General features: G+C 40.1%; 1 protein-coding gene across 2 annotated transcripts in view; it reads left to right on the plus strand.

The window, feature by feature from the left end:
* LOC106881417 (uncharacterized) overlaps positions 1-12,227 on the plus strand; it is a 133,949-nt gene extending 121,722 nt beyond the window's left edge. For both annotated transcript variants that reach the window (XM_089344688.1, XM_052977577.2), the window contains exons 2-3: positions 1-5,102; positions 11,043-12,227. The exon at positions 1-5,102 is cut by the window's left edge and continues 19 nt beyond it. In XM_089344688.1, the coding sequence (XP_089200814.1) occupies positions 1,124-5,102; positions 11,043-11,302 (4,239 nt within the window). In that variant the 5' untranslated portion in view covers positions 1-1,123 and the 3' untranslated portion in view covers positions 11,303-12,227. The remainder of the gene's footprint in view (positions 5,103-11,042) is intronic.
* The last annotated feature ends 14,059 nt before the right edge of the window (positions 12,228-26,286 follow it).

Genomic DNA, 26,286 nt, shown 5'->3' on the forward strand with positions numbered 1-26,286 from the left:
CCAGACTATCAGAAATTTAACTTCTCTTCTACTGACTAGATGCAACCATTTGACTGTGTTCAGTCTGGAGCTGTGCCTTTGACCAAATACAAGCTATTAAAAAATTTGGTATGATTATTGCTCAACACTAATAGATTTTTCTGGTTATTGTTATTGTGTTAAACACCAGGCCATATCTGATGGTATATTTTGGAGACTTCCACACACACTAATAGAGAATGGTATTTTGGCAGACACACACAACATGGAATTGAAGATCTACCAATACTAAAAAGTGAGTACAGCGAGTCCTGATGTGGTGTGGTGGAGTATAGTGTCATGTGATGAAACTCATTATGGTAGCAACCACTTGAAGAAGAACTACATTTTCCTATAACTACTTTCAATCAACTACGACCACCCTAGGGCACAATCTTGCATCTTGATATATAAAAAAATTAAAATTTTTCTGTTACTGTTTCAATAATTTGACAGCTACATGACTATGCTGTAGTACCGACTCTATTTTCAAAATATAAGAAAAATTAGAATTTTTCGGATAATGGTCTCAACAATTTAATAGCTGCACGACCAAGCTGTAGCATCTGAAATATAAAAAATTAACATTTTTTGTTTTGTTTTTATACCTTTTTATTAACTGCCAACTTCTCACCCACTTCTATCCTCATCACTGCCCCAACTTTCATTTCTGATAACATGCATCTTCGTATTCTATAAAACTTTTGAAATTTCATCATTGACATTTGATATTTGTAATGGAAATGGAAGCTTTTAAGTCACTTCTTATGTAAAAAGAAAAAGGAAAAGAGAAAGTAAAAAGGAAAGATTTTTGCGTAATGGTTTAACGGTGAAAGACCGCAAGATGTTTAGAAAAACAAGAAGAAAACTAAAACTACAGTGAAAAAAGAAACTGTTGTGTTAACCTCAAACACTTTATGTTAACACTGCACCACATCTACCCTGCACTCCACCAACACATGCACACATTGTTACAAAATAACAACATCAACAACAGTGGTGATTGTAGTTGAAATGGATAAAGGAATGAAAATAAAAGTCAGAATTAGGCCCACTACAACATGATCAACGCAGCATGTGTCTTTAGACAATGTAATGTAACGTTATGGAAATGGAAGCTTTTATGTTAAACTCAAACACATCCTCCTCCTCTGCCACAGATGCGCCATTTCTCATAGCTAACAACAAAAACAGCAAGTTCAGCAATGGAAGTGAAAATAAAAATTACAACTCCTACAACAGATATTTAAATGGTTCTATCACCCCTAACAACAGTAACAGTAATACTCTTGCTCTTGCAACTTATGAACCTGTTGTTTCTGGTGGTTTTGATTATTCAGCTTCGGTTTCACTTACTAATGATTCCACCACTTTTATTACGAGCAGTAGTGTAATAGTATCTAATGAGGATGAATTTGTTATTCCTTTTAGCCTTGCTGAAATCATCTTGATTTCTTTCATTCTGGTAGTTTTGTCATCGACCACAATTGCTGGTAATATATTTGTAGTTGTAGCTTTCAAAATTGAGAAAAAACTGCGAACAGTCAGCAGTTATTTTTTACTGAGTCTAGCAGTCGCCGATTTTTCGGTTGGATTAATATCTATGCCGTTTTATTCTCTGTATGTTCTCTATGGCTACAGTTGGCCGTTCGGATCAGTACTTTGTGATTGCTGGCTCGCCCTGGATTACACAATGAGTAACGCATCAGTAGCAAACTTACTAATCATCAGCTTTGACCGTTACTTCTCGGTCACTCGTCCTCTGACCTACAGAGCAAAAAGAACTCCGAAAAGAGCCGCAATCATGATTGGCTGTGCCTGGGTCATATCAATCCTGCTTTGGTCCCCATGGATTTTCTCATGGCCCTACATTGAAGGGAAACGTACCGTTCCTTCTAAAGACTGTTATATACAATTCTTAAAAACAAATTCTTTTATCACTGTTATTACTGCATTATTAGCTTTTTATTTACCTGTCTCAATAATGATTTACCTGTATTATAAGATTTGGAGAGCTACAGAAAACCGACAGAAAGGACTCGTCAATTTGATTGCAGCCAAACACCTAAATGGCAGCAGTAGCAACAGCAGCAGCAGTAAAAAACACAACATTTCCAGTAGTAAAAAAAACACTATTTCCAGTGAAGAAGATGAAGAAATATCTAGCAACAGTTTTATTAGCTCTAAACAAAAGAGAAGCAATAACTTTTGTTCATTTTCTTCACCTACTAAAAAAACTGATGGTAGATTCCAGTACAATAATTATAATCACAATAATGATAACGAAGATGAAAACCAACATCAACAGCTAGGAAAGAAGACCAAAAACAACAGCAAGTGGAAGAAAAGGCTGCCAAAATGGTTAACAAGTCATCGGAATCTGAATCCGAATCCTAATCCAAATCGTGTCAAAAAACTGTGCTGCCCGATAATAGATCGTGATGTTGATTATATCGATGACTCTAGCACAAGTGATCCACCAGGATCTCCCCCTGCCATGAGAGATCAAGAATTATCCCAATTAAAGTTAACACTGAAATCGCCAGCTGTTCTGCCAGCAGATAAAGACAAAGATGGATATTCTTCCCATTTCATATCAGTCCCTGATAATATAAACTCAATGATGACCATCACTCCTAAGTCTTCTGATATACAACCAATGAGAAAATCCAGCAGAAGTCTAGATGTCAGTAATGTTGATAGAGACCAAGAATTCTCAAGACTGACACTGAAGTCCTTTACCGTTTCTTTGTCGAGTAAAAATGGAGATGATTGTTCTGATTTCACACCATTATCAAATAATTTAATAAATACAAGGAATTCAAATATGCTGAAATCTTCTGAGAGACGCCAAAATAAAAGTTCTGGCAGCCAAATGCTTCTTTCACCTCTTAGTGATACAAATGTCGATTTGAAGGGATATGTCGATGATACTCCTTCTACGAATGAGGAGGACATGACTAGTGGTATGTCAAGTCGGCAGCATAGTAATCTGTCTGAAGTTACTGCTGCTACTATGGTTGACGAAGGAGGAGAAGAACAACAACAACAACAAAAACAACAGCAACAACAAGAAATGATTTATGATGACCAAAAAGAGAGATTGATGTACACATCTTTAATTAAATCATCTGATGCTGATAGCAGCAATGATGACAAGAACCTGAACCAACAAAATATTGAAACAGTGAAAGGAAAAGAAAATAAAGATGATTCTGAAATGGTAGAAAGAATAACAGTAACAAAAGATAAAGTAAAAGCAAAGTTTGATAAAACTAAGGTGAACGCAGGAACATCAAATTGCGAAAGAAAGACTAAAGATGTTACTAATATTGTTGAGAGAGATAACAATAACAAGAAATGGGATGAGGATGATGGCAATGTTTTGTGTAATGGCAAAGCTTTTTGTCATGACAGGTTAGAGCGTGGAGCAAAGTTTGCTGAAAATGAACAGAAAGAACAAATGATGAATTTTGAAGCAAACAAAGATGCGGTGATTAGTATTGATGATGTTGATTGTACTGTAACATATAATAATAACAACAGGGAATGTTATAAACCTAAAGATGATGGTAGTACTTCGTATCATGCTAGATCAGGGCTAGAGTTAAAAGCAAAGATGGACAAAACTAAACAAACTGAGGAAATGTGGACTTGTGAAAGAAAATACAATGCAAGTGCTGTTGGTATTGACAATGTTGATAGTTCAAAGACTGATAACCATAACATGAAATGTGATGGGTCAGAGTTAAAAGCAAAATGTGGCAGAACTGTGCAGAGAGAAAAGGCAGCAAACTTTGAAGCAAAAAACAGAAAATGTGCACCGATTAGTGTTGATAATGTTGATAGTATGAATATGGATAATAATGATGGAAAATGCAGTAAAGAAGAAGGCAGTAATGATTTGTGTAGCAGCAGATTTGAGGGCAAAGTAAAATTTGTCAAAAGCAAACACAAAGAAGAAACGTCAGATTCAGAAATAAAGGATGAACAACAAGAAAAAATGGCGGTGGTGATTAGTTTCGATGATGACTGCGATGGTGTTGAAATAGATAGCAACAATTTAAAATGCAAGAAAAATGGTGGTGATGATGATGATGATGATGATGATGACGACGATGGTGATGATGATGGTAGTGGTGACAACGACGCTGGTGACAATAGTAACAGTCTGTGTTTGGGTAGTGATAAACAATGTAAGAGAAACCAGTGTAATTCAAATCATGTTAGATTAAAGCTCGAGAAAGAACCTGGACTGGATGTTGTAGGCTCACTTGAACAGAACAGCTTACTTACTCCCTCGCCTTCTTCATCTTCACCACCTACATCACCAGGTGATAAGTTACTGCTTGTACATCAGGGAAGGAAAAATGCAGCCATGACAGATGACAGCGGTTTGCATTTATGCAATGACAGACAACATGAGAGAAACCACAAAAATTCGTGCCATGTCCACTTAGGGATAGAAATAACCCAAGACGATGTAGACCCAATCGAACAAAATAATACCACCTCCTCTCCATGGTCTTCTTCACTACCTTCACCACTTGGATCAATAGATACGCCATTGCTTGACAGTCAGAACACTGGGAATAAAGCAATAATGAAAAACCGACAACAGAGAAACCAGGAGCAAAAAGCAACCAAGATGGATGACAGTAGTTTGTGCGATGAAAAAATATACCAAAATAAAAGCTGGGAAAATTCATGTAATGTTAGGTCAGAGGCAAGGACGAATGCTGATCAACTGATTGAATCAAACCAATTGAACATTATAACTTCTCCATCTTCCTCTTCTTCTTCCCTTCCCGCCCCCTGTTCAGCAAATATACCACTGCTTGATCGTAGGAAGATTACAGATTCAGAAAGAATCACAACGACACGACAGACTCACGTTACCAACAAAGTCTGGAACAAAGCACGTTCACAGCAGGATAAGAAAATGCGATGCCAGGATAAAAAAGCTGCAAAAACCCTAACTGCTATACTCCTGGTGTTTATCATCACCTGGACGCCTTACAATATCTTTGCAGTTCTGCAAGTGTTCTGTGAAGGTTGTATTAACAACACAGTATATGCTATTGGTGAGTATTCCCATTTTATTTTAATTAATTGGTGCTTCTATTTGAGCACATGTTAAACCCTTTCTGGCACTCTTGATCTATACATTTCTCCTCTTTTCAATTACATCTGTTGCCATATAAAAGCACCCATGCAGCATCACGTAAAAGCACTTGTGCAGTATCATGTAAAAGTGCTCATGCAGTGCCATGTAAAAGCACTCATGCAGTTCCATGTAAAAGCGCCTGTGTGGTGCCATGTAAAAGTGCTCGTGAGGTGATATGTAAAAGCACCCATGCAGAACCACATCAAAGCACCTGTGCAGCACCACATAAAAGTGTCCATGTGGATGATGATATATATATATATATATATATATATATATATATATATATATATATATATCCATCCCTTCATCCATCTATCTGTCTATCTATCCATCCATCCATCCATCCATCCATCTATCTTCTATCTATCTATCTTCTATCTATCTATCTATCTATCCATCAATCCATCATCTCTCTAACTCCCACACACACTTTCTCATATACATACATCTTTTTCTCTCTCATCACTACACCCAATCTTCTTTCACCAGAAATCCCTTCCCTACCTGTATCTTTTCCAAAAGTGTTTACTTAAAAATGTTCAAGAGGAACATCTACACTATCAATATCCTCAGCTTAGGGAGGGGACCTGCCTCTTCCTCCAGTGCAAGCAAAAAATAAGACAAAAAAACATCTTTTGCTCTGTTTCATGCACTCAAACACCTACACACACACTTTTTCTTACATACATACATCCATCATCTCTTCTCTCTTTCACGTCACAAGTTTCTCTCCTCATACACATATACACACACATTTTCTCAGCTTTTATTCTCTCTCTCTCTCTCTCTTATACACACACATACACACACACACACACACACACACACACACACACACATACACACAAAGCCTTGTGAGTGAATTTGGTAGATGGACACTTAAAGAAGCCCCTCATATATTATATAATATATATATATATATATATATATATATATATATATTATTTACATTATTTACATTATTTACATTTGACGGATATTTGTCCTCATCTTGTTTGTTGTTAACACAACGTTTCGGCTGATATACCCTCCAGCCTTCGTCAGGTGTCTTGGGGAAATTTCGAACCTGGAAATTTCGAACTCGGAATCTTGGGGTTAGTAGCCCGCGCTCTTAACCACTACGCCATATGCCCGTGGGCAATTATGGAGTGAATTTAATAATAATATAATAATAGTAACATCGTTAGGAATGAGAACCCAGGTTCGAAATTTCCCCAAGACACCTGACAAAGTCTGGAGGGTATATCAGCCGAAACGTTGTGTTAACAACAAACAAGATGAGGACAAATATCCGTCAAATGTAAATAATGTAAATAATGTAAATAATTCCTCATCTCTTAAATATAGAACTGTAATATATATATATATATATATATATATATATATATATATAAGGGATAAATAATCCTTGCAGATGCCACATTATCTCGCAAAATGGTATAGATGCCAGCTATCCACAACAGTATCAGTTGAGGGTATAAACCCAAAATAAGTGAAATACCTCTGTATAAATAATGTATTCCATACAGTAAAATGTAAACAAAACTACTACAATTAATTGTAATATAAATAAACATTTTAAAACTATAATTCAACTGTAATACTAGTAGAGGTGATTATAAGACCAGAATTCAATTCGATTTAAAAATAACACTATCATCTTCAACTGAATACCAACGCAGAACGCTTGTTTGAATTAGTTCACTTTGAAATGTCATAAGTGATTGATCCTTGATGAAATTGCAGTGACTAGAATGGATAATTGCATACAGAGCAATGTGCAGTTGCTGCAGATGAAACAAATGTTGGTCATAGTTATATATGCTGTAGAAAACTTTTTAATAAAAAAGTTCTTGGATGTGAATAAATCTCCATTCTCCTCTTGGTTTTCAACTATATATATATATATATATATATATATTAGTCAACTGCTACAAAGGTAAAGGTGACGCTTTAGATACAAATAATTACAGAGGCATCAAGCTGTTAGATCAGGTTATGAAAGTTACAGAGAGGGTCATAGCCCAACTAATTAGGGAGCGAATCAATTTAGATGAGATGCAGTTTGGGTTCGTGCCAGGTAAAAGCACTACTGATGCCTTATTTCTAGTGAGACAGTTGCAGGAGAAATACCTAGCTAAGGATAAACCTCTGTACCTGGCTTTCGTTGACATGGAGAAAGCCTTTGACAGGGTCCCCCGATCCCTTATCTGGTGGTCAATGAGGAAACTTGGGATAGAAGAATGGTTAGTGAGAGCTGTGCGAGCCATGTACAGAGATGCTGCCAGTAAGGTGAGGGTTCGAAATGAGTACAGCAATGAATTCCGGGTAGAGGTAGGGGTCCACCAAGGTTCCGTCCTCAGCCCCCTCTTATTTACCATAGTCCTCCAGGCAATCACAGAGGAGTTCAAGACAGGTTGCCCCTGGGAGCTCCTCTATGCTGATGACCCTGCCCTAATTGCGGAGTCACTATCAGAACTAGAGGAGAAGTTTCAGGTGTGGAAGCAAGGTCTAGAATTGAAGGGCCTTAGAGTCAACCTAGCTAAAACCAAAATCCTAATAAGTAGGAAGGTAGATAAAACACAAACCCCTTCAGGTAGATAGCCCTGCTCAGTATGTAGAAAAGGAGTAGGTAGTAACTCTATAAGATGTACCCTGTGCAAGCTATGGACACATAAGAGGTGCAGCAACATCAAAGGCAGGTTAACTAGCAAGTTAGTTTTTGTTTGTGGCAGATGTTCAGGTGCAATAAAGACTGCAAACAAACAGGAAACAACTTCTATCTCATTCCAGGGTGAAAAACTAGAGGTAGTCGATAGCTTCCGCTATCTGGGCGACCAAGTTAGTAGTGGGGGTGGGTGCGCTGAAAGTGTAGCTGCTAGAATAAGAATAGCCTGGGCAAAGTTTAGAGAGCTCTTACCCCTGCTGGCGACAAAGGGACTCTCACTCAGAGTAAAAGGCAGACTGTATGACGCATGCGTACGAACAACCATGCTACATGGCAGTGAAACATGGGCTGTAACTGCTGAGGACATACGTAAGCTCACAAGGAATGAAGCCAGTATGCTCCGTTGGATGTGTAATGTCAATGTGAATACCCGTCAGAGTGTAAGTATCTTGAGAGAAAAGCTGAACATTAGAAGCATCAGTTGTGGCGTGCAAGAGAGACGATTGCGCTGGTATGGACATGTGGTGAGAATGGAGGAGGATAGCTGCGTGAAAAAGTGCCACACCCTAACAGTTGAGGGAACCCGTGGAAGAGGTAGGCCCAGGAAGACCTGGGCTGAGGTGGTGAGGCAAGACCTTCGTACATTGGGCCTCACCGAGGCGATGACTACTGACCGAGACCTTTGGAAATGTGCTGTGCGTGAGAAGACCCGGCAAGCCAAGTAAGATCGTTGCCAGTGCCCCTGGACTGGTTCTTGTGCGGGTGGCACATGAGATGCACCATTTTGAGCGTGGCCGTTGCCAGTACTGCCTGACTGGCTCCTGTAGGATTTTCGAGCGAGATCGTTGCCAGTGCCCCTGGACTGGCTTGTGCGGGTGGCACATAAAAGACACCATTTCGAGCGTGGCCGTTTTCGTGCGGGTGACACGTAAAAGCACCCACTACACTCTCTGAGTGGTTGGCTTTAGGAAGGGCATCCAGCTGTAGAAACTCTGCCAAATCAGACTGGAGCCTGGTGTTGCCATCCGGTTTCACCAGTCCTCAGTCAAATCGTCCAACCCATGCTAGCATGGAAAGCGGACGTTAAACGATGATGATGATGATGATATATATATACATATAAATAATAATGATGATAATAATAATAATAATAATAATAATAATAATAATAATTGATTAACCAGAAGCTGGATTTGGTATTAGTTTTGATTTAGTACAGTGACCGTTTCAACCCTTCCAACTACTGTCCTTTATGGGTGGGACTCCATTCAACATGTGTTGCATCCATTTTGCAGTCTGAGTCACATCAGGTACATCCATACATAAAGTGGTGTCTCACTAATGATCTTGAGTTTAAACAGGCATGTTGCTATATGCCCGTCAAGTTAGGGAATGAAGCATTGTTACAATGTTCATTTCTATTAACTTTCCATAATGAAAATGGTAAACATTTGTAAATATAAACATATAACTGTAGATAAGAAAGAAAGGAAAAAAAAAGAAAGGAAAAAAAAAAGAATGAAAAAGATTTTTCTGCAGGGGAAGTGAATAGGTGATAGAAAAAGGAAGGATTAAGTTACATTAGGTTTAAGACAAAGGAATGGTACTAGAAAAAGAAAGAGGAAAGAAAAGAAAAAGAAAGAATATATATGCAGGTTAAAGTGTCTAGGGGACGAAGGGTTTGTATACTTGCTAACCCATGTTAGGATGCATATAGGCATATACACACACATTCACACCAACCCATACCCATACATACACTGACACAGAGATGTCAGTACCCCACCGCCCACTTGGCCAATTTCAGTCATAGTTCCTACAGTTTATGGTTGGAAGATAACTACATTAAAAGTCAATCATCACAATTACTTTAAGATTAGGGCAGTTTGTGGACAATTTGATGCATTCTTTATCTATATCACTCAGGGTCAATGGCACATCCAACAACAGCAGATGTTAATTAATAAATTAATTTGTATCCATTGGATCTCTCCATTTTCTTACTTAATAATAATATTTGATATTTTATGATATTTTGTATAATATATTCATTGAAGAAATATCTCTTCAAAATACAGTATATTATACCAGTGTATCTTGGATAAAAATATCCCTAAAAGACGTCTAAATATCTTCATACTCTTGTTCTTTACTCTTTTACTTGTTTTAGTCATTTGACTGTGACCATACTGGAGCACCGCCATTAGTCAAGCAAATCGACCCCAGGACTTTGTCTTTGTAAGCCTAGTACTTATTCTATCGGTCTCTTTTGCAAAACCGCTAAGTGACGGGGACATAAACACACCAGCATCGGTTGTCAAGCAATGCCAGGGGGACAAACACAGACACACAAACATACACACACACATATATATACATATATACGACGGGCTTCTTTCAGTTTCCGTCTACCAAATCCACTCAAAAGGCTTTGGTCGACCCGAGGCTATAGTAGAAGACACTTGCCCAAGATGCCATGCAGTGGGACTGAACCTGGAACCATGTGGTTGATAAGCAAGCTACTTACCACACAGCCACATGCGTGTGTGTGTGTGTGTGTGTGTGTGTGTGTGTGTGTATATATATATATATATATATATATATATATATATATATATATATATATATATATATATATATATATATATATATATATATTTTTTTTTTTTTTTTTGGCTGGCTGGTAGCGTATTTTTCTGCAATGTATGGATAATTTATCCTGATCACGCTATTTATTAGCATTACCATGCGTTTGAGAATAAAAAGAAATTATTTCTCTATCTTTCAATACATCTCAACGCTTCTAAAAACAAACTTTGTTTGTTTACTTTCATCGTATATATATATATATATATATATATATATATATATATATATATACACATATGTATATATATATAGATAGATAGATAGATATGTATATGTATATATCTATGTGTGTATGTCTTTGTGTCTGTTTGTCCCCCACCACCACTTAACAATCAGTGTTGGTGTTCAGCATAAGAGACTGATAGAATAAGTACTAGGCTTTAAAAAAAATAAATCCTGGGGTCAATTTGTTTGACTAAAAACCCTTCAAGGTGGTGCTCCAGCATGACCACAGTAAATGACTCAAACAAGTAAAAGAGTAAAAGAATATATACCCATATCTTTATTTATAACATCATTTTTTTCATATCTTTGCAGGTTATTGGTTATGTTACTTAAACAGCACAATAAACCCATTCTGTTACGCTTTATGCAATGTGAACTTCAGAACAGCATTCATGCGCATAATCTGCTGCAGGCGTAAGAGCCGCCCTGTGCAGAGGATCACATATACTCGACGCCACGGCTACTACAAATACCATTATTATCTACAAAAGCAGGATGAACCAACAAGAACTTCTTGTGAACCCAGCAAAACTACCAAAGCAGCAGGAGAGGGAACGTCTGCAAGGTGGTAGGTTGGCCAGCTAGAAACAGCAGCCAAATCTCCCTTGAATTACAGCCTGTCTTCTGAAATAAGGAACCAAGACACTGAATTGTCTGTTTGTAGATATATAAGATGGGATGGTCACATTTGGAACGTTTTTATGCATAGCTCTGCTCCATTGCTTGGGCTGTTAGAGATAGCAGCCAAATCTCCCTCAAATCACATCCTATCTTCTGAAATAAGGAACTAAGACATTGAATCATCTGTTTGTAGATATATATGACAGGGATGGTCACAGATGGAATGTCTCTGACCATAAGTCTGCTCCATTATTTGGCTTGTTAGAAATAGCAGCCAAATTTCCTGCAAATCACATCCTATTTTCTGAAATACAGAACCAAGACATTGAATCATCTGTTTGTAGATATATAAGATGGAGATGGTCACAAGTGGAATGTCTCTGACCATAGGTTTGCTCCATTATTTGGCCTGTTAGAAATAGCAGCCAAATTTCCTGCATTATGAAATAAGGAACGAACTCATTGTAACGTGTAGTTGTAGATAAATAAGAAGAGGTGGTCACAATTGGAATATCTTTAATTGTAGCTCTACTCCATTGCTTGGTTTGCTAGAAATAGCAGCCAAATCACCCACAAATCACATCCTACATTATGAAATAAGGAACAAACTCATTGTGTATTCTAGTTGTAGATTAACAGGGTGAGATGGCCATAAATTGACTGTCTTTGATCATATGGCTGCTCAGTCAATGTTGACCTGGGGCTAAAAATGTATGTATATATGTATAAAGAAATTTCAATATGGTCATTTGATATGTTAGATATAGCAACCAAATGTCCCTTGAATCACATCTTAGTGTCTTAAAACCTGGAAGGACACACTGGACAATGTAATCTGAGGTATATACGAAATAAATATGATGGTCACAATTGAAACGTCTTTGTGTTTAGGGCTCCATCACCTGCTAGAAATAGCAGCCAAATACCCCTTAAATTACAATTTAAGGACACACTGGACATTGTAGCCTGAGATACATAAAATAAATAGGTTTCATCACAGTTGGAACGTCTTTGTGTCTAGGTCTGAATGAACTGCTAGAAATAACAGCAAAACCCTTCAAATTGCATCCCAAATGTTTTCTTTTTTAAAAAGGGAAGGACATTAGATATATTAGATGTCTGAAAATAAGATAGGTTACATTGGTTCAGGTTGACCTGGGGCTAAACAACAACAACAAAGAAGGACACATTAGATAATGTAGTCCCAGACACACTATGCCAGAATAAAAGATGGGGTGTCATGGTAGTTCAAGATAATTGGAAAATAATAGACTGAATGGGCATGGTTGGCATACATTTGATCCATGTAATCAACAATAATAAGAATGAGCCAGCTGACACAGCAGACTTGTCATTCATTCTGAAAGAAACAACACCCAAAACAGCTTCATAAAAGATACATGAAGGATACATAGATACTTCATACACACATACACACACACACACACACACACACACATACGTACATACATACATTCGCCATGATAGATCGCTAACCACTACACACATTTTTTTTCTCTCCTTGTTCCTTTCTGTGGAAAAGCGTAGGCTCGAAATGTTAAAGACTTTTTCGATTCCCGAGCGTTATACTAATGCATCTGTTCATTTTCTACACCACCTGTCTTCATCTTTTGTTTCTTTTTGTGAATTCTCTACATACATACATACATACATACATATATACATACATACATACATGATGGCCGTCCACTTGTGACCGAGGAAGACCATTGCCGACCTTCAGGAACATTCTGCGCTCTAGTACTAACTTACATTTTGCATTTACGGCTCCGTTGGTGGCTAATGAGCCCTGCTCTTGATAAGCATATATGACTGCAAACATTGCAGATTAAGCTTTCCCCATTCACTATACGAGCCGTGCACTTTCCTGCAGCTCGCTTAAATTTTTCATGCTGGATACGTGCTCTCTCAAAAGTGTTGATCCCCTCCTTAACCTGCTTCCTCCATCTGTGACGATGACAGGTATTGTTCTCCCTGTCAGTGTCCTGCATATCACAAGCCTTTAGTGAGGATTTGACACAGTCCTTAAAGCACAGCCTTGGTTTCTGTTGGAGTCTCCTTCCATTCACAAGTTCTCCATAGAGCATCTGCTTAGGAATCCTGCTATCCTTCACTCTAATAATGTGTCCAGTCCAGCATAACCGGTGCTTGTGCACCATCGCCTCAATACTCAGGATATCAGCTGTCCTCAGGATCTGTGTGTCTGGAATCCTTGAGGTCCAGCCAACTTTGAGAATGTGCCTGAGACATCTCTGATGAAAGCGTTCAAGGACCCTTACCTGACGTATGTACAGAGTCCATGTTTCACACGAGTAGAGGAGCGATGTTAGTACACAAGCACGGTACACAGCAACTTTTGTTTGCTTTGCTATGCCATGCTGGGACCAGACATGAGACTGAAGAGACTGGAAGGAATTAGCTGCTCTCTGCAACCTGAAACATATTTCCTCATCCAGGGAGCAAGAATGGCTGAGTGTGCTGCCCAGGTAGACAAACTTGTCTACTACCTTCAGAATTGTTCCTTCAACCAAGATAGCTAGTTTCACATATGGATTTCCTGGTGCAGGTTGGAACATTACAACAGTCTTGTCCAGGCTAATGCCAAGTCCAAATGCCTTGCAAGAAGCAGAAATGCAATTCATGAGTATTTGCATGTCATCCACTGTATGAGTGACTAAGTCACAGTCATCTGCATAAAGGAGGTCACAAATAATAGACTGGAGAACCTTTGAATTGGCAGCAAATCAGCGAAGATTAAAGAGGCAACCAGAAGATCGATATCTGACATAAATTCCCAGAGAGCTAACCTTAGCAAAAGCATGAGTAAAAGCAGCAGCAAAGTACAAAGAAAAGAGAGTTGGGGCAAGGATGTCACCCTGCTTGACACCATTCTCTACAGGAATGGGTCCCACCATGCCACCACCAACATTGACCCAAGCCTCCATCCCATCATGAAATGATTTAATTATAGATACAAAGTGAACCGGACATTCAAGTTTGCCAAGTATTTTTCATAGCAAGGCCCTATTTACAGTATTAAAGGCCTTTGTTAAATCAATGAATACCTGGACAAGATCCATATTCTGCTCATAGCACTTCTCCTGCATCTGTCTTGCTGTGAAGATCATATCCATTGTCCCTCTACCAGATCAGAAGCCACATTGAGATTCAGATAGGACATCATTTACGAGACACCCATTCAGACGAGTAAGAAGAATATTTGCCAGAACCTTGCCAGCAGCTGATAGTAGAGCAATACCTCTGTAGTTACCACACATTGTTCTGGCTCCTTTTCCTTTATATAGAGGAAGAATAATTGCATCCTTCCAGTCCTTAGGGATTGCACCATCCCTCCAGACTGCACTAATAAGTTCATGAAGGGACTGTGTGATGTAATTACCACCAAATCGCAAGACCTCAGCACAAATTCCATCCTTTCCAGGTGCCCTACCAAGGTTCAATTTACTTATTGATGTCATTACTTCATCTATTGAGGGCGAAGAGTCTAAAGAGCCAATGATAGGTCTTTGTTGCATAGTATCAATCACTGTTTCATCCACAACTGACTCATGGTTTAGGAGTTCAGAGAAGTGTTCGATCCAGTGACCTGTGATTTCTGTTGATTTAGTAAACAGGGTGGAAAACTCCTTGGAAAGCAAAGGAGCTGATGTGGAGCTCTTAGGTCCATAAGCTCGCTTCATAAGATGGTAAAGCATCAGCAGCAGCCTGAACATCACGAGCAAGATCCTCCCACCAAGTGTTCTGCATCTTCCTGAGAGATCGCTGCAGTAGCGATTTTACACTGTTATAGTGGGCAAGTGCTAGACTTCGCTGCACAGTAGACAGTTCTCTGTGTAGCAATACACTGTGAGCATGACGCTTTACCACCAATAGTCGCTGAACTTCAGCATCATTCTCGTCAAACCAGTCTCTGTGTCTGGCAGTAACATATCCCAGGGTTTCGGCTGCACATTGTAGAACGTGGTCTCGAAAATCCTCCCATGCTGCAGCAGTTTCAATGCTGGACAAGCGAGTTTGAAGTTCTTTCCTAACCACAACATCATATACCTTGTGGACATTTAGACGGCAAGGAATGCTGACTGGTCCTCTTCTCTCTTTTACTCTAATTACCATTTGGAACTTTGCTCACACAAGACTGTGGTCTGTCCAGCATTCTGATCCATGGAAGGACTTGACATTACAAATGTCATAAATGTCGCGCTTGTGGATGATGACATAATCCAGCAAGTGCCAAACTTTGGACCTTGGGTGCATCCATGTTGTTGTGTGATCACCTTTGTGCATAAAATGAGTGCTTGTGATGTAAAGTCCATGTTCTTTGCAAAGCTCCAGTAACATGAGACCATTGCTATTCATTTTCCCTACTCCAAAACGTCCTAGAGAGTTCCATGTTTGCCAGTCTGTTCCAACTCTGGCATTAAAATCCCCCAGTAGAATGACTTTATCAGAATTGGGGATTTTTCTAAGTATGGCTCTCAGCTGGGTATAAAACATTGTTTTATCTTCATCACAGCTAGTCAAAGTAGGTGCATAGGCACTTATTAGAGTAGCAAACCGCTTACCTTTCAAGTGCAACCGTAGCGTCATTATACGTTCATTTATAGGAACAGGGAGCTCTTCCAACTTCTTAAGGATATCAGATCGGAGTGCAAAATCAACACCAGCCTCTCTGTGCTCCTCCTTCTGCCTTCCCTTCCAAAAAAAGGTGTATCCACCTCCTACTTCCTCAAGCTGACCATCATCTTCTAGACGAGTCTCTGAGAGTGCAGCTATATCAATTTTATAACGGTTCAGCTCACAAGCAACAAGTGCAGTGCATCTTTCAGGCCTACAATCACTCTTGTTGTCTAACAGGGTGTGCACATTCCAACATGAAATGTTTAAGTTCTGTCCAGATTTTATAAATAAAAGACTCTTTGTTTTTCGAGCGCAGGATGGACATCCATCAGTCACGCTAAACTGACCAGATATGGAAAGACAGGCAATTTTTGGTTCACCTTTTCTAGAACCTCCCCGGTCTCTGGGTGAGCAGTGCCCTCTCCAAATGGAGCTTCTCAGACACCCATGCAGCAACCGAATCCTACCGCTGTCTTGGGCGACAATGAGACGACTTTATATCTAGCATGGGCTGCCTACGTGCAGGTCGCTGACTACATTCTTCTCACGCACAGCACATTTCCAAAGGTCCCGGTCAGAAGTCATCGCCTCGGTGAGGCCCAATGTTCGAAGGTCTTGCCTCACCACCTCAGCCCAGGTCTTCCTGGGCCTACCTCTTCCACAGGTTCCCTCAACTGTTAGGGTGTGGCACTTTTTCACGCAGCTATCCTCGTCTATTCTCACCACATCTCCATACCAGCGCAATTGCCTCTCTTGCACACCACAACTGATGCTTCTTATGTTCAGCTTTTCTCTCAAGATACTTACACTCTGTCGGGTATGCACACTGACATTACACATCCAGCAGAGCATACTGGCTTCATTCCTTGCGAGCTTACGCATGTCCTCAGCAGTCACAGCCCATGTTTCACTGCCATGTAGCATGGCTGTTCGTACACATGCGTCATACAGTCTGCCTTTTACTCTGAGTGAGAGTCCCTTTGTCGCCAACAGAGGTAAGAGCTCTCTGAACTTTGCCCAGGCTATTCTTATTCTAGCAGCTACACTTTCAGTGCACCCACCCCCACTACTAACTTGATCACCCAGATAGCGGAAGCTATCAACTACCTCTAGTTTTTCTCCCTGGAATGAGACAGAAGTTATTTCCTGTTTGTTTACAGTGTTTATTGCGCCTGAACATCTGCCACATACAAAAACTAACTTCCTAGTTAACCTGCCTTTGATATTGCTGCACCTCTTATGTGTCTATAGCTTGCACTGGGTACATCTTATAGAGTTACTACCTACTCAGGATAAAAATTCTTAAAATATTTGAAACAAACTCAAAATAAAGAAACAGGTTAGATATTGATTGTTGTATAACAAAATAAGATAGCAGAGAGTGTAAAGTAATATTTATGTTGAATGATTTCACAGTGACAATGTGACTGACATGTCAGGTGTGGCAGTATCAGTTGACGATATGAATTTACCCCAGGTATGTCCATTCTTCTCTTCTCGTTAATTTAAGAAAAGTGATTCTGTCTAAAATTAACGATGATTATCTTGATGGTTATGGTGGTGGTGGTGTTTTGTGCGTGTGTGTGTACTTGATATTGTTGGCGTTGTTATTGTTGTTATCCTCTCTTTCAGTTATTTGACCAAATGGCTAAATTGCAGCCACACATATATTGTCCTGGATATACATATGACTGCATCATGCTGACACCATACAGCACTGGTTTCATGTGTGTCGCATGAAATGCGGCCACATCTACCTCTTGCGCTATCTCTAGGGAGCGCTGTAATCTCTAGCACAGACCAAAGATCCCCAAAATGTTCAATGCCATTCCCTGCATATATTTGGTTTTATATCAGAGTGACCTTCTCCTAGAGACATGCTTCAACAAAAGCTGAGGGGCACCTCACTCCCAGTGGTCTTTCAGCACGCCGGACACCATCCCGGAATTTCTGCGTATCCGTGCTATTGCTAGATAGCCGTTGAGCCTGCACTAGGTCCATCCGAGCTTTCAACAGGTCTTGTTATTAATCCTGCTGGGTTTCTAGCAACCCTCCTCACCAGGGTGGCCTGGTGGGGGTGCCAGTTTAGTCGCCGGCAACCCGACCATGCAACAGGTTGTATTGGATTACATGTTACCAGTAGCACTTATGAGAGCCTCATACGTGACCTGACACATACATACATACATACATACATACATACATACATACATACATACATTGTAATTTTGGATAGAAAAGAGAAACTGTGTGCAGTTGTGGAAACCAGCTGCCCAGTGGATGTTAACAAAAACCTAAAGATCAGTGAAAGAGAGAATTCCTCCACTGAACTATTGAGAAATCTGCAGTTACTCTATCAGATTACAAGTTCAGGTTTATACCTGTAATTATTGAGGCACTGGGATATGTAACGCGCTGCCTTAATATCAATCTTGAGAAATTAGGCTTCTCAAAACCAGAAAGGAGAAAGACTATAGATCCAAGTCTACAGATCCAAGACTATAGATCCAAGACTATAGATTCGAAAACTATAAATCCAAGCCTTCACTTGAACTGTAAAAATCTGCAAAATTTTCCAGAAGTTTATCATTTAAGTACATATGAGCATGTCTAGATATGCAAATATATGCATGAGAATACATACATAAAACAAAACATACAAATCTGCACACATACAAACATATGTACATACATACATACATACATACATACATACATAAATACATACATACATACATACATACATACACATAAATACCCTGCTGATGTTGTTGAAATTCCAATGAAGGAGCTTTGGATCTAGGTTAGAAACTGACTCTTTCTCTATTGACAAGAAATCTTGAAATAAACTGAATAATAACATACATACATACATGTGGCTGTGTAAAAAGTAGCTTTCTTAGCAACTACATGGTTCTGGGTTCAGTCCCACTGCATGGCACCTTGGGCAAGTGTCTTCTACTATAGCCTCAGCCCAACCAAAGCCTCGTGAGTGGATTTGGTGGACAGAAATTGAAAGAAGCCCGTCGTATATATATATGTGTGAGTGTGTGTGTGTGTGTGTGTGTGTGTGTGTGTGTGTGTGTGTGTGTGTGTGTTTGTGTATCTGTGTTTGTCCCCCCAGCATCACTTGACAACCGATGCTGGTGTGTTTACATCCCCCGTAACTTAGCAGTTTGGCAAAAGAGACTGATAGAATAAGTACTAGGCTTACAAAGAATAAGTCCTGGGGTCGATTTGCTCGACTAAAGGTGGTGCTCCAGCATGGCTGCAGTTAAATGACTGAAACAAGTAAAAGAGTAAAAGAGAGTAAAGAGTACATACAGACAGACAGACAGACAAACAGACATAGGAGAGATGTTGTTGTTTGAGACAGACAAAGTAAAGTATGTACCTGCATAGAGATCAGCTACCTTGTTGATGTGAATATCTCTTTGAAAATCAACTACTTTGAAACCACCAGCTTCTATATTCAGATCATGAATTCTCATTTATACTAATAATAAATGGTACTTTTGATTCTGTGAGTGAATGCTTTAAGTGACAATCCAGATAAGCTGCGATTTTCACAAAAAGAAATCAACTAGCTAATTTGCACATTACAAATACAATCTGTAAGTGGAACAGTAAAAATATGCAGGACTTTACACAAGTTTAAAGGGTGAATCCATTTTTGTTATCTGCATTGTAATGATGAATCTTTGTATCTTTGTTAGAAATCAGATCCTTCCACAGAGGAAGAATCTAGATAATTAAAAACAGAAGAGAACGTACATACATATATGCATGCATGCAAGCATACATACGTACTTACATACATACCTGCAATAAATTGAGTGCTAAAAAGTTCCTGACTTTAAGGGTATTGTGAAAGCCCAACCTTCTGACTTCTTTTACAGGGCTTAGAAAAACTGAAGGACAACTGCAATAAGTGTGTGAATTTGAGAGGGGAATATCATCATCATCATCATCATCGTTTAACATTTGCTTTCCATGCTAGCATGGGTTGGAAGATTTGACTGAGGACTGGTGAACCAGATGGCTGCACCAGGCTCCAATCTGATCTGGCAGAGTTTCTACCGCTGGATGCCCTTCCTAACGCCAACCACTCCGAGAGTGTAGTGGGTGCTTTTACATGCCACTGGCACGAAGGCCAGTCAGGCGGTATTGGCAACGGCCATGCTCAAAATGGTGTATTTTATGTGCCACCTGCACAGGAGCCAAAATTATAATTAACTGATCCTCCTGCATTTTCTTTTACCTAAAGCCAGGAACATTTCATCACCCCCTCATACATAAACATATACATATTACGTGTGTACGTACGTACACACATAATGGACTCTCCCATTGATGGACCTGCACAAATGATTTGTTTATAGTGATCAAATGTTCATACCACACATTAGCTCACTCTCTCCATCAAATCAATGTTATCTGAACAGGTGTACTGTGTGCCACAAGTCAGGTATCAAAATGATCGCGGAGCAACATGAGTTGAAGTGTTTTTCTCAAGAACACAACACACCACCTGGTCTAGGAACTGAAATTATGATTTAGCAATTTTGATTGCAACACCCTAACCACTAGGCCTTGCACTCTTACATACATACATACATACATACATACATACATACATACATACATACAAACATGCATACATGCATGCATGCATACATACATACATGCATGCACACACACACACACACACACACACACACACACGTGCACACAAATACAAACATGCATGCATGCATACATCATGCACAGATGGGATGCCGAAAGCACTTTTGCCAAAGGACAAGAAGCCAAAACGAAGAAGCCAAACAGACACAATGCCAAACACCCACAAAGTTGAACAGATACTAATAAAAAAAAACATTCCAGCCTACATAGTTTAATGACTAATTCACTAATATGGTACTCAAGATTTAATGAGATTAAATTTTAATTTTCGTATGTCTTTTTGGCATCTTGTCCACTTGTGATGTTGGGCTGTTCATTGATGATGTCACAACCAGATTTCACCACTTCTCCCAGTCTTTTGTTGCCTTCTGTGAGTTGCTGAAATCAAGGACCATCCACTCAGGTGACTATTGATCCAGTATGGGCTCTGGTCTGGTTGTCACCATCATGAATGTAGTCATGGCCAAAAGTTTAGAATAAGTTTTAAAAAATTAAAATTATTGTGCCCAAGTACAATTCAATTCAAATTTATACAATGTATATAAAGGGTAAAGGGTAAAGACCCCACTTCAGTAATGATTGACAATGGAATTGCACCTAGAAAGTTACCCTCCAAGGCACAAGTCTGGACAAAGTTGTATATGGAAGACCAGCAATTGCCCATGCATTCCAACCTCCCCTTTCCTTGCCAACATTATCCAAGGGAAAGGCAAAGGCCAATACAACTTGGTATCAATGACATTGCAAGTCATTTCTAAAGCTGAGTGAACTGGAACAACATGAAATAAAGTGTCTTCCTCAAGAACACAACACATACACTCCAGTCTGGGAATTGAACTGACTACCTCATGATTGTGAGCCTGACACTCTAACCACCATTTGGACATTTAATATAAAAATTATAATCTAATTTTCAAACCTATGTCCCAAACATTTAGCCATGACTGTAACATGGGCAAGTTAACATGGCTGCACTCATTCCTTTCCAAGTTGTAAGCCACAACCATATACTTTTACCTAGGACATGCCTTGTCCTTGAACACAAGGCTGTTGACCTGAGCAGCTTCCTCCACTTTGGTCATAATGACTCATAAGGGCTGGTTTCCTGGTTTCTCTAGCATATAAATTCCCCACCGGGATGGGACACCAGTCTGTCACAGGATTACTCATTTTTTTGCCAGCTGAGTGAACTGAAGCAATGTGAAATGAAGTGATTTGCTCAAGAACACAATGCATCACCCAGTCCAGGAACTGAAACCACAATCTTACAATCATGAATCCAACACCCTAACCACTAAGCCATGAAACTTGGCCAGTAACTCCTTGGAAAGCCTTACCCAGAGTCTTCCACATATTGGGTGCAGTGTTAACATCATCCCCTCACTTAATTTAGCTCACCAACTGAAGCCATCAAGTGAGATAATAGGAGTTGAATGAGAACCAGTGATGCCTCTCCACCTGACCATCTCTAGCAAGGTGCAGCTGCCAGGCACCAAAGGTAGTACCTCTATTCAGACCCCTCCCCTCTACACCCTATGCATGAAATATGGTAGATAAAAACACTAGTGCCTCATTACTGCCTTTCTGAGCCACTTTGACAACAATGTCATCATTTTCAAGAGTTTTCCTGGTATTCATCAATTTTACATCTACATTATTTCTTTGTTAGTGAATGCATCATCAAACTGGTGGGTCACAAGAGCCTGTGCAAGGCCCCTCAGTGACAGCAGGACTTACTACAGACTCATGGTTTAGGACATCACTATAATGCTGCTGCCATCTGGCCATGATTTCATCTCTGCCTCACTCTCTCTCTCTTCGATTTTACCACCCGGTTCACCATCTCTTCCTCCCACCTTAACCCTAACTCTGTATAAACCAGCTCAATGCTCTGCTTTCCCTAACTGAGTTTGAATTCCTCTGCTGATAGAATACGAAATTCAGAAAATGAACAGATAAGAATTTTATCCTTTCAACCTCATTCATGTACTCCTGTTTTTGCAGAGATCATAACCCTATCCCCCCACCTGTTCATTCTTTATTATCTATCTATTTCTTTACCATGTAAACATAGCCCAATAGATTAGTCTTCCTTGTTTGTCTTAAATTCATGAATATCCGTTAATCGTCACATTTTATTTATTTTGTTTTATTCAAGTTTATCATTTCTTTAATTCATTCTCTCTAAATTTGTCTACCATAGTATACAAGTGCAGAAGTGGCTCTCACCTAAACTTGCTGGCTCACGGTACGCCTGCCCTCCCACCCTCTGCACCTTCACCGGAAGTTCCTATCCTCTGTCATCCTTGGTTGTCTCCCGCGAACACATCTAAGGGCCTAATGTCATCCCAACCCCAACCCAGGATTTATCTATCATATAGCACATAAAAATGGTGTAGTGTATGCAGGTTGTAGGCTATTGTTTGTTTATGAATTCTGCCAAATGCAAGCTTTCTTTTCAAGTACAGGACACTGCTGTCCCTCATCCCAGAGTCTCACAGGCCCACACCTCCCACACCCTCAGAGTTGGCACTCTCAACGTCGGCACACTGAAAGGTAGGACTGGTGAGATTGTTGAGATGCTTGAACGGAGATGTGTAGATTTGTGCTGTATCCAAGAAGTAAGGTGGAGAGGAGGTTCCACTAGGTTCCTCACAGGCAAAGAACACAGGTACAAGATTTTCTGGGCAGAGAACACTGATGGGGTCGGGGGCGTGGGAATACTTCTTGCGGAGAAATGGGTTGATAAGGTAATCAAGGTAGTCAGAGTATGTGACAGAGTACTTAAGATTAGATTGGTGCTTCACCATAGGGTAGCTACCATTATCTCGGCCTATGCCCCTCAACCGGGGCTACCGGATGGGCAGAAAGACCGATTTTATGACACCTTTTTGCAGACTACCTCATTGACGAATGACAGGGACCTTCTCTTTGTGGCTGGTGATTTCAATGGACATGTTGGACAACACGCAAGGGGCTTCTATGGTGTACATGGAGGCTATGGCATTGGTTCCTGTAATGAAGAGGGAACCAGACTGCTGGAGTTCTGTGATGCAAATGATCTTATGGTTTGCAATACCAACTTCAGGAAACCTGCCTGTCACCTAGTCACCTACCGTTCCGGCAGACACACTAGCCAAATCGACTACGTCCTCGCCAGAAAAAGGGAAAGAGGACTGCTTATAAATGCCAAAACCTTCCCAGATGAAGAATGTACCCCTCAACACATCCTACCCACTCGCACTTTGGTCACACATTTGCCGCAGTACAAAGGCAGGAGCATCCATTCTTCTGACCTTATAGCCTCTGTGGAGTGCTTTATTGCTTCTTCCTCTGTTGTGAAGCGCACCTCCACAGTGGCGTATTTTCTCCCTCTCGTAATGTAAGTTGTAAGTCTTTTCAATTCCTTGATACTCTCTTCTATGGCTTCTATCAGCGCAACTTCTATTTTTCTTGTAATTGTCTTCACGGTTTTAAATATCACAGTTCTTCTTAACACAATGGCTGAAATCTCTTCAGGTGGCGTTAGTTTCAGAGTGTTACTTTCTTTGGGGATTAATTTTTCACTCTCCTTCATCTTTCGAGGCTCCACCTTTATCTTGCAGACCTCCAACTCTTGCACGTTCACTCCTCTGCTCGTTGCAGTTGCATAACTTGGGCCTCCCTCCTGCATCTTTTCCATTCTCCCACAATGGGGAACAAAACAACAATTAACAAATTAACAACAGCAACAGTTCTAACAACAATTCAAATCAAATAACAATGGCAACAATGCAATAAATATTTCAACATAAACTCATGCACAAACTCACAGAGACGAAATACTGCTTAGCATTTTGCCTGGTGTGCTAACGATTCTGCCAGCTTGTGCAACAGTTGGATGTCCAGGAGGTGGGGTGGATCCTCGAGGGATGAAGGAGGGTGAGGAACTCATCTCGGAAGAAGGTGGCACTCTGAAACTGGCGCCACCTGGGGAGATTTCGGCCATAATGTCCGGAAGAGCTGTGATATTTGGAACCATAAGGACGACTGCAGGAGAGGTGGAGGTTGTACTGATGAAGGCCGTGGAGGAGTGTCAGGGAGTTGAAGGGACTTACAGCTTGCATTGCGAGAGGAAGTGCGTCACTGTGGCGGTGCACTTCAGAACAGAGGAGGAAGCAATAAAGCACTCCACAGAGGCTATAAGGTCAGAAGAATGGATGCTCCTGCCTTCGTACTGCGACAAACGTGTGGCCAAGGTGCGAGTGGGTGGGGTGCCGCCCGAATTGGGAGAGGAATGGCTGATGACAGCAGTAACATGTAGTGTGAGGGATAGGAGGATTTTGAGGGCTGCCGGGACCCAGAGGATGGGGTAGGAGGGTGTGATGGGGAGATGGAGTGTGGTGTTGTGTGACATATCCGGGGGAATGTGGAAGCAGTGGGAGGGATGTTTTGTTGGGTTTCGTTCAATGGTGGGAGTGGGGGTACCTTCGTGCGTCTGCGCGGGGGGGGGTGAGGGAGGTGCTGATTTGGAAGGAGAGCTGCAGAGGGTTGGGGGAGTTGTGTGGAGATAGCGTTGCCACCAGTAGTGAATCTGAGAGATTTTGAACCACTGATGAAGTTCTACTAAAAGAAAAAATAATGTATGTTAAATGATGTTATTTTTAGGAAAATAATGGTGACAAAGTAGGAAAAAAGAACAATTGTAGATAGTATATATAATGGTTCAAAGGGTACCGCATGGGAGTGGGACCCATGTGGCTATTTTCATTTTTTTCATTATTATATAATTTCATCCCATTTACATTCGTTTTATGTTTTTTGTCCCCACTGTGGTCTTGTCTGTCCTTGTGGTGTCCGCATCTGTGTTTAGGGCTTTATGCTTAATAAAGAAATTGGTATTTCGTCTGCCGTTACGTTCTGAGTTCAAATTCCGCCGAAGTCGACTTTGCCTTTCATCCTTTCGGGGTCGATAAATTAAGTACCAGTTAACGCACTGGGTCGATGTAATCGACTTAATCCCTTTATCTGTCCTTGTTTGTCCCGTCTATGTTTAGCCCCTTGTGGGCAATAAAGCAATAAGAAACGTTAGCACGCCGGGCGAAATACTTAGCGGTATTTCGTCTGTCTTTACGTTCTCAGTTTAAATTCCGCCGAGGTCAACTTTGCCTTTCATTCTTTCGAGGTCGATAAATTAAGTACCAGTTGCGTACTGGATCGATCTAATCCAAAAAATTTCGGGCCTTGTACCTAGAGTAGAAAAGAATGTCTTACTCCTGAAATATTCAAGGCAAGTAATATTGATGATGTTGTTCACTCCCTAACGTAAAATGACGAGAAAACTTTCAATTATAATTTAGTCGCATGGAAATATACAAATCAGTCAATTAATTAAGTACCAAAGTTATTAATTTACTGATTACTACCAGTGGAAATAACAATGACTTGGATGAACTTCTAAATGAAAACGGAGAATAATTAATAAATTACTCTTGATGTGTATTTCATAATATTCCAGTCTCTGTTATTTATGGCTGAAAGTGATTGGGATTAATCCTTTGTTTCAGAATTTATTAAATTACGTTGGGGACTTTTAACGTATGTCACCGGT

Source organism: Octopus bimaculoides, chromosome 28, assembly GCF_046866305.1.
Source record: "Octopus bimaculoides isolate indiv1 chromosome 28, ASM4686630v1, whole genome shotgun sequence".
Classification (NCBI taxonomy): domain Eukaryota; kingdom Metazoa; phylum Mollusca; class Cephalopoda; order Octopoda; family Octopodidae; genus Octopus; species Octopus bimaculoides.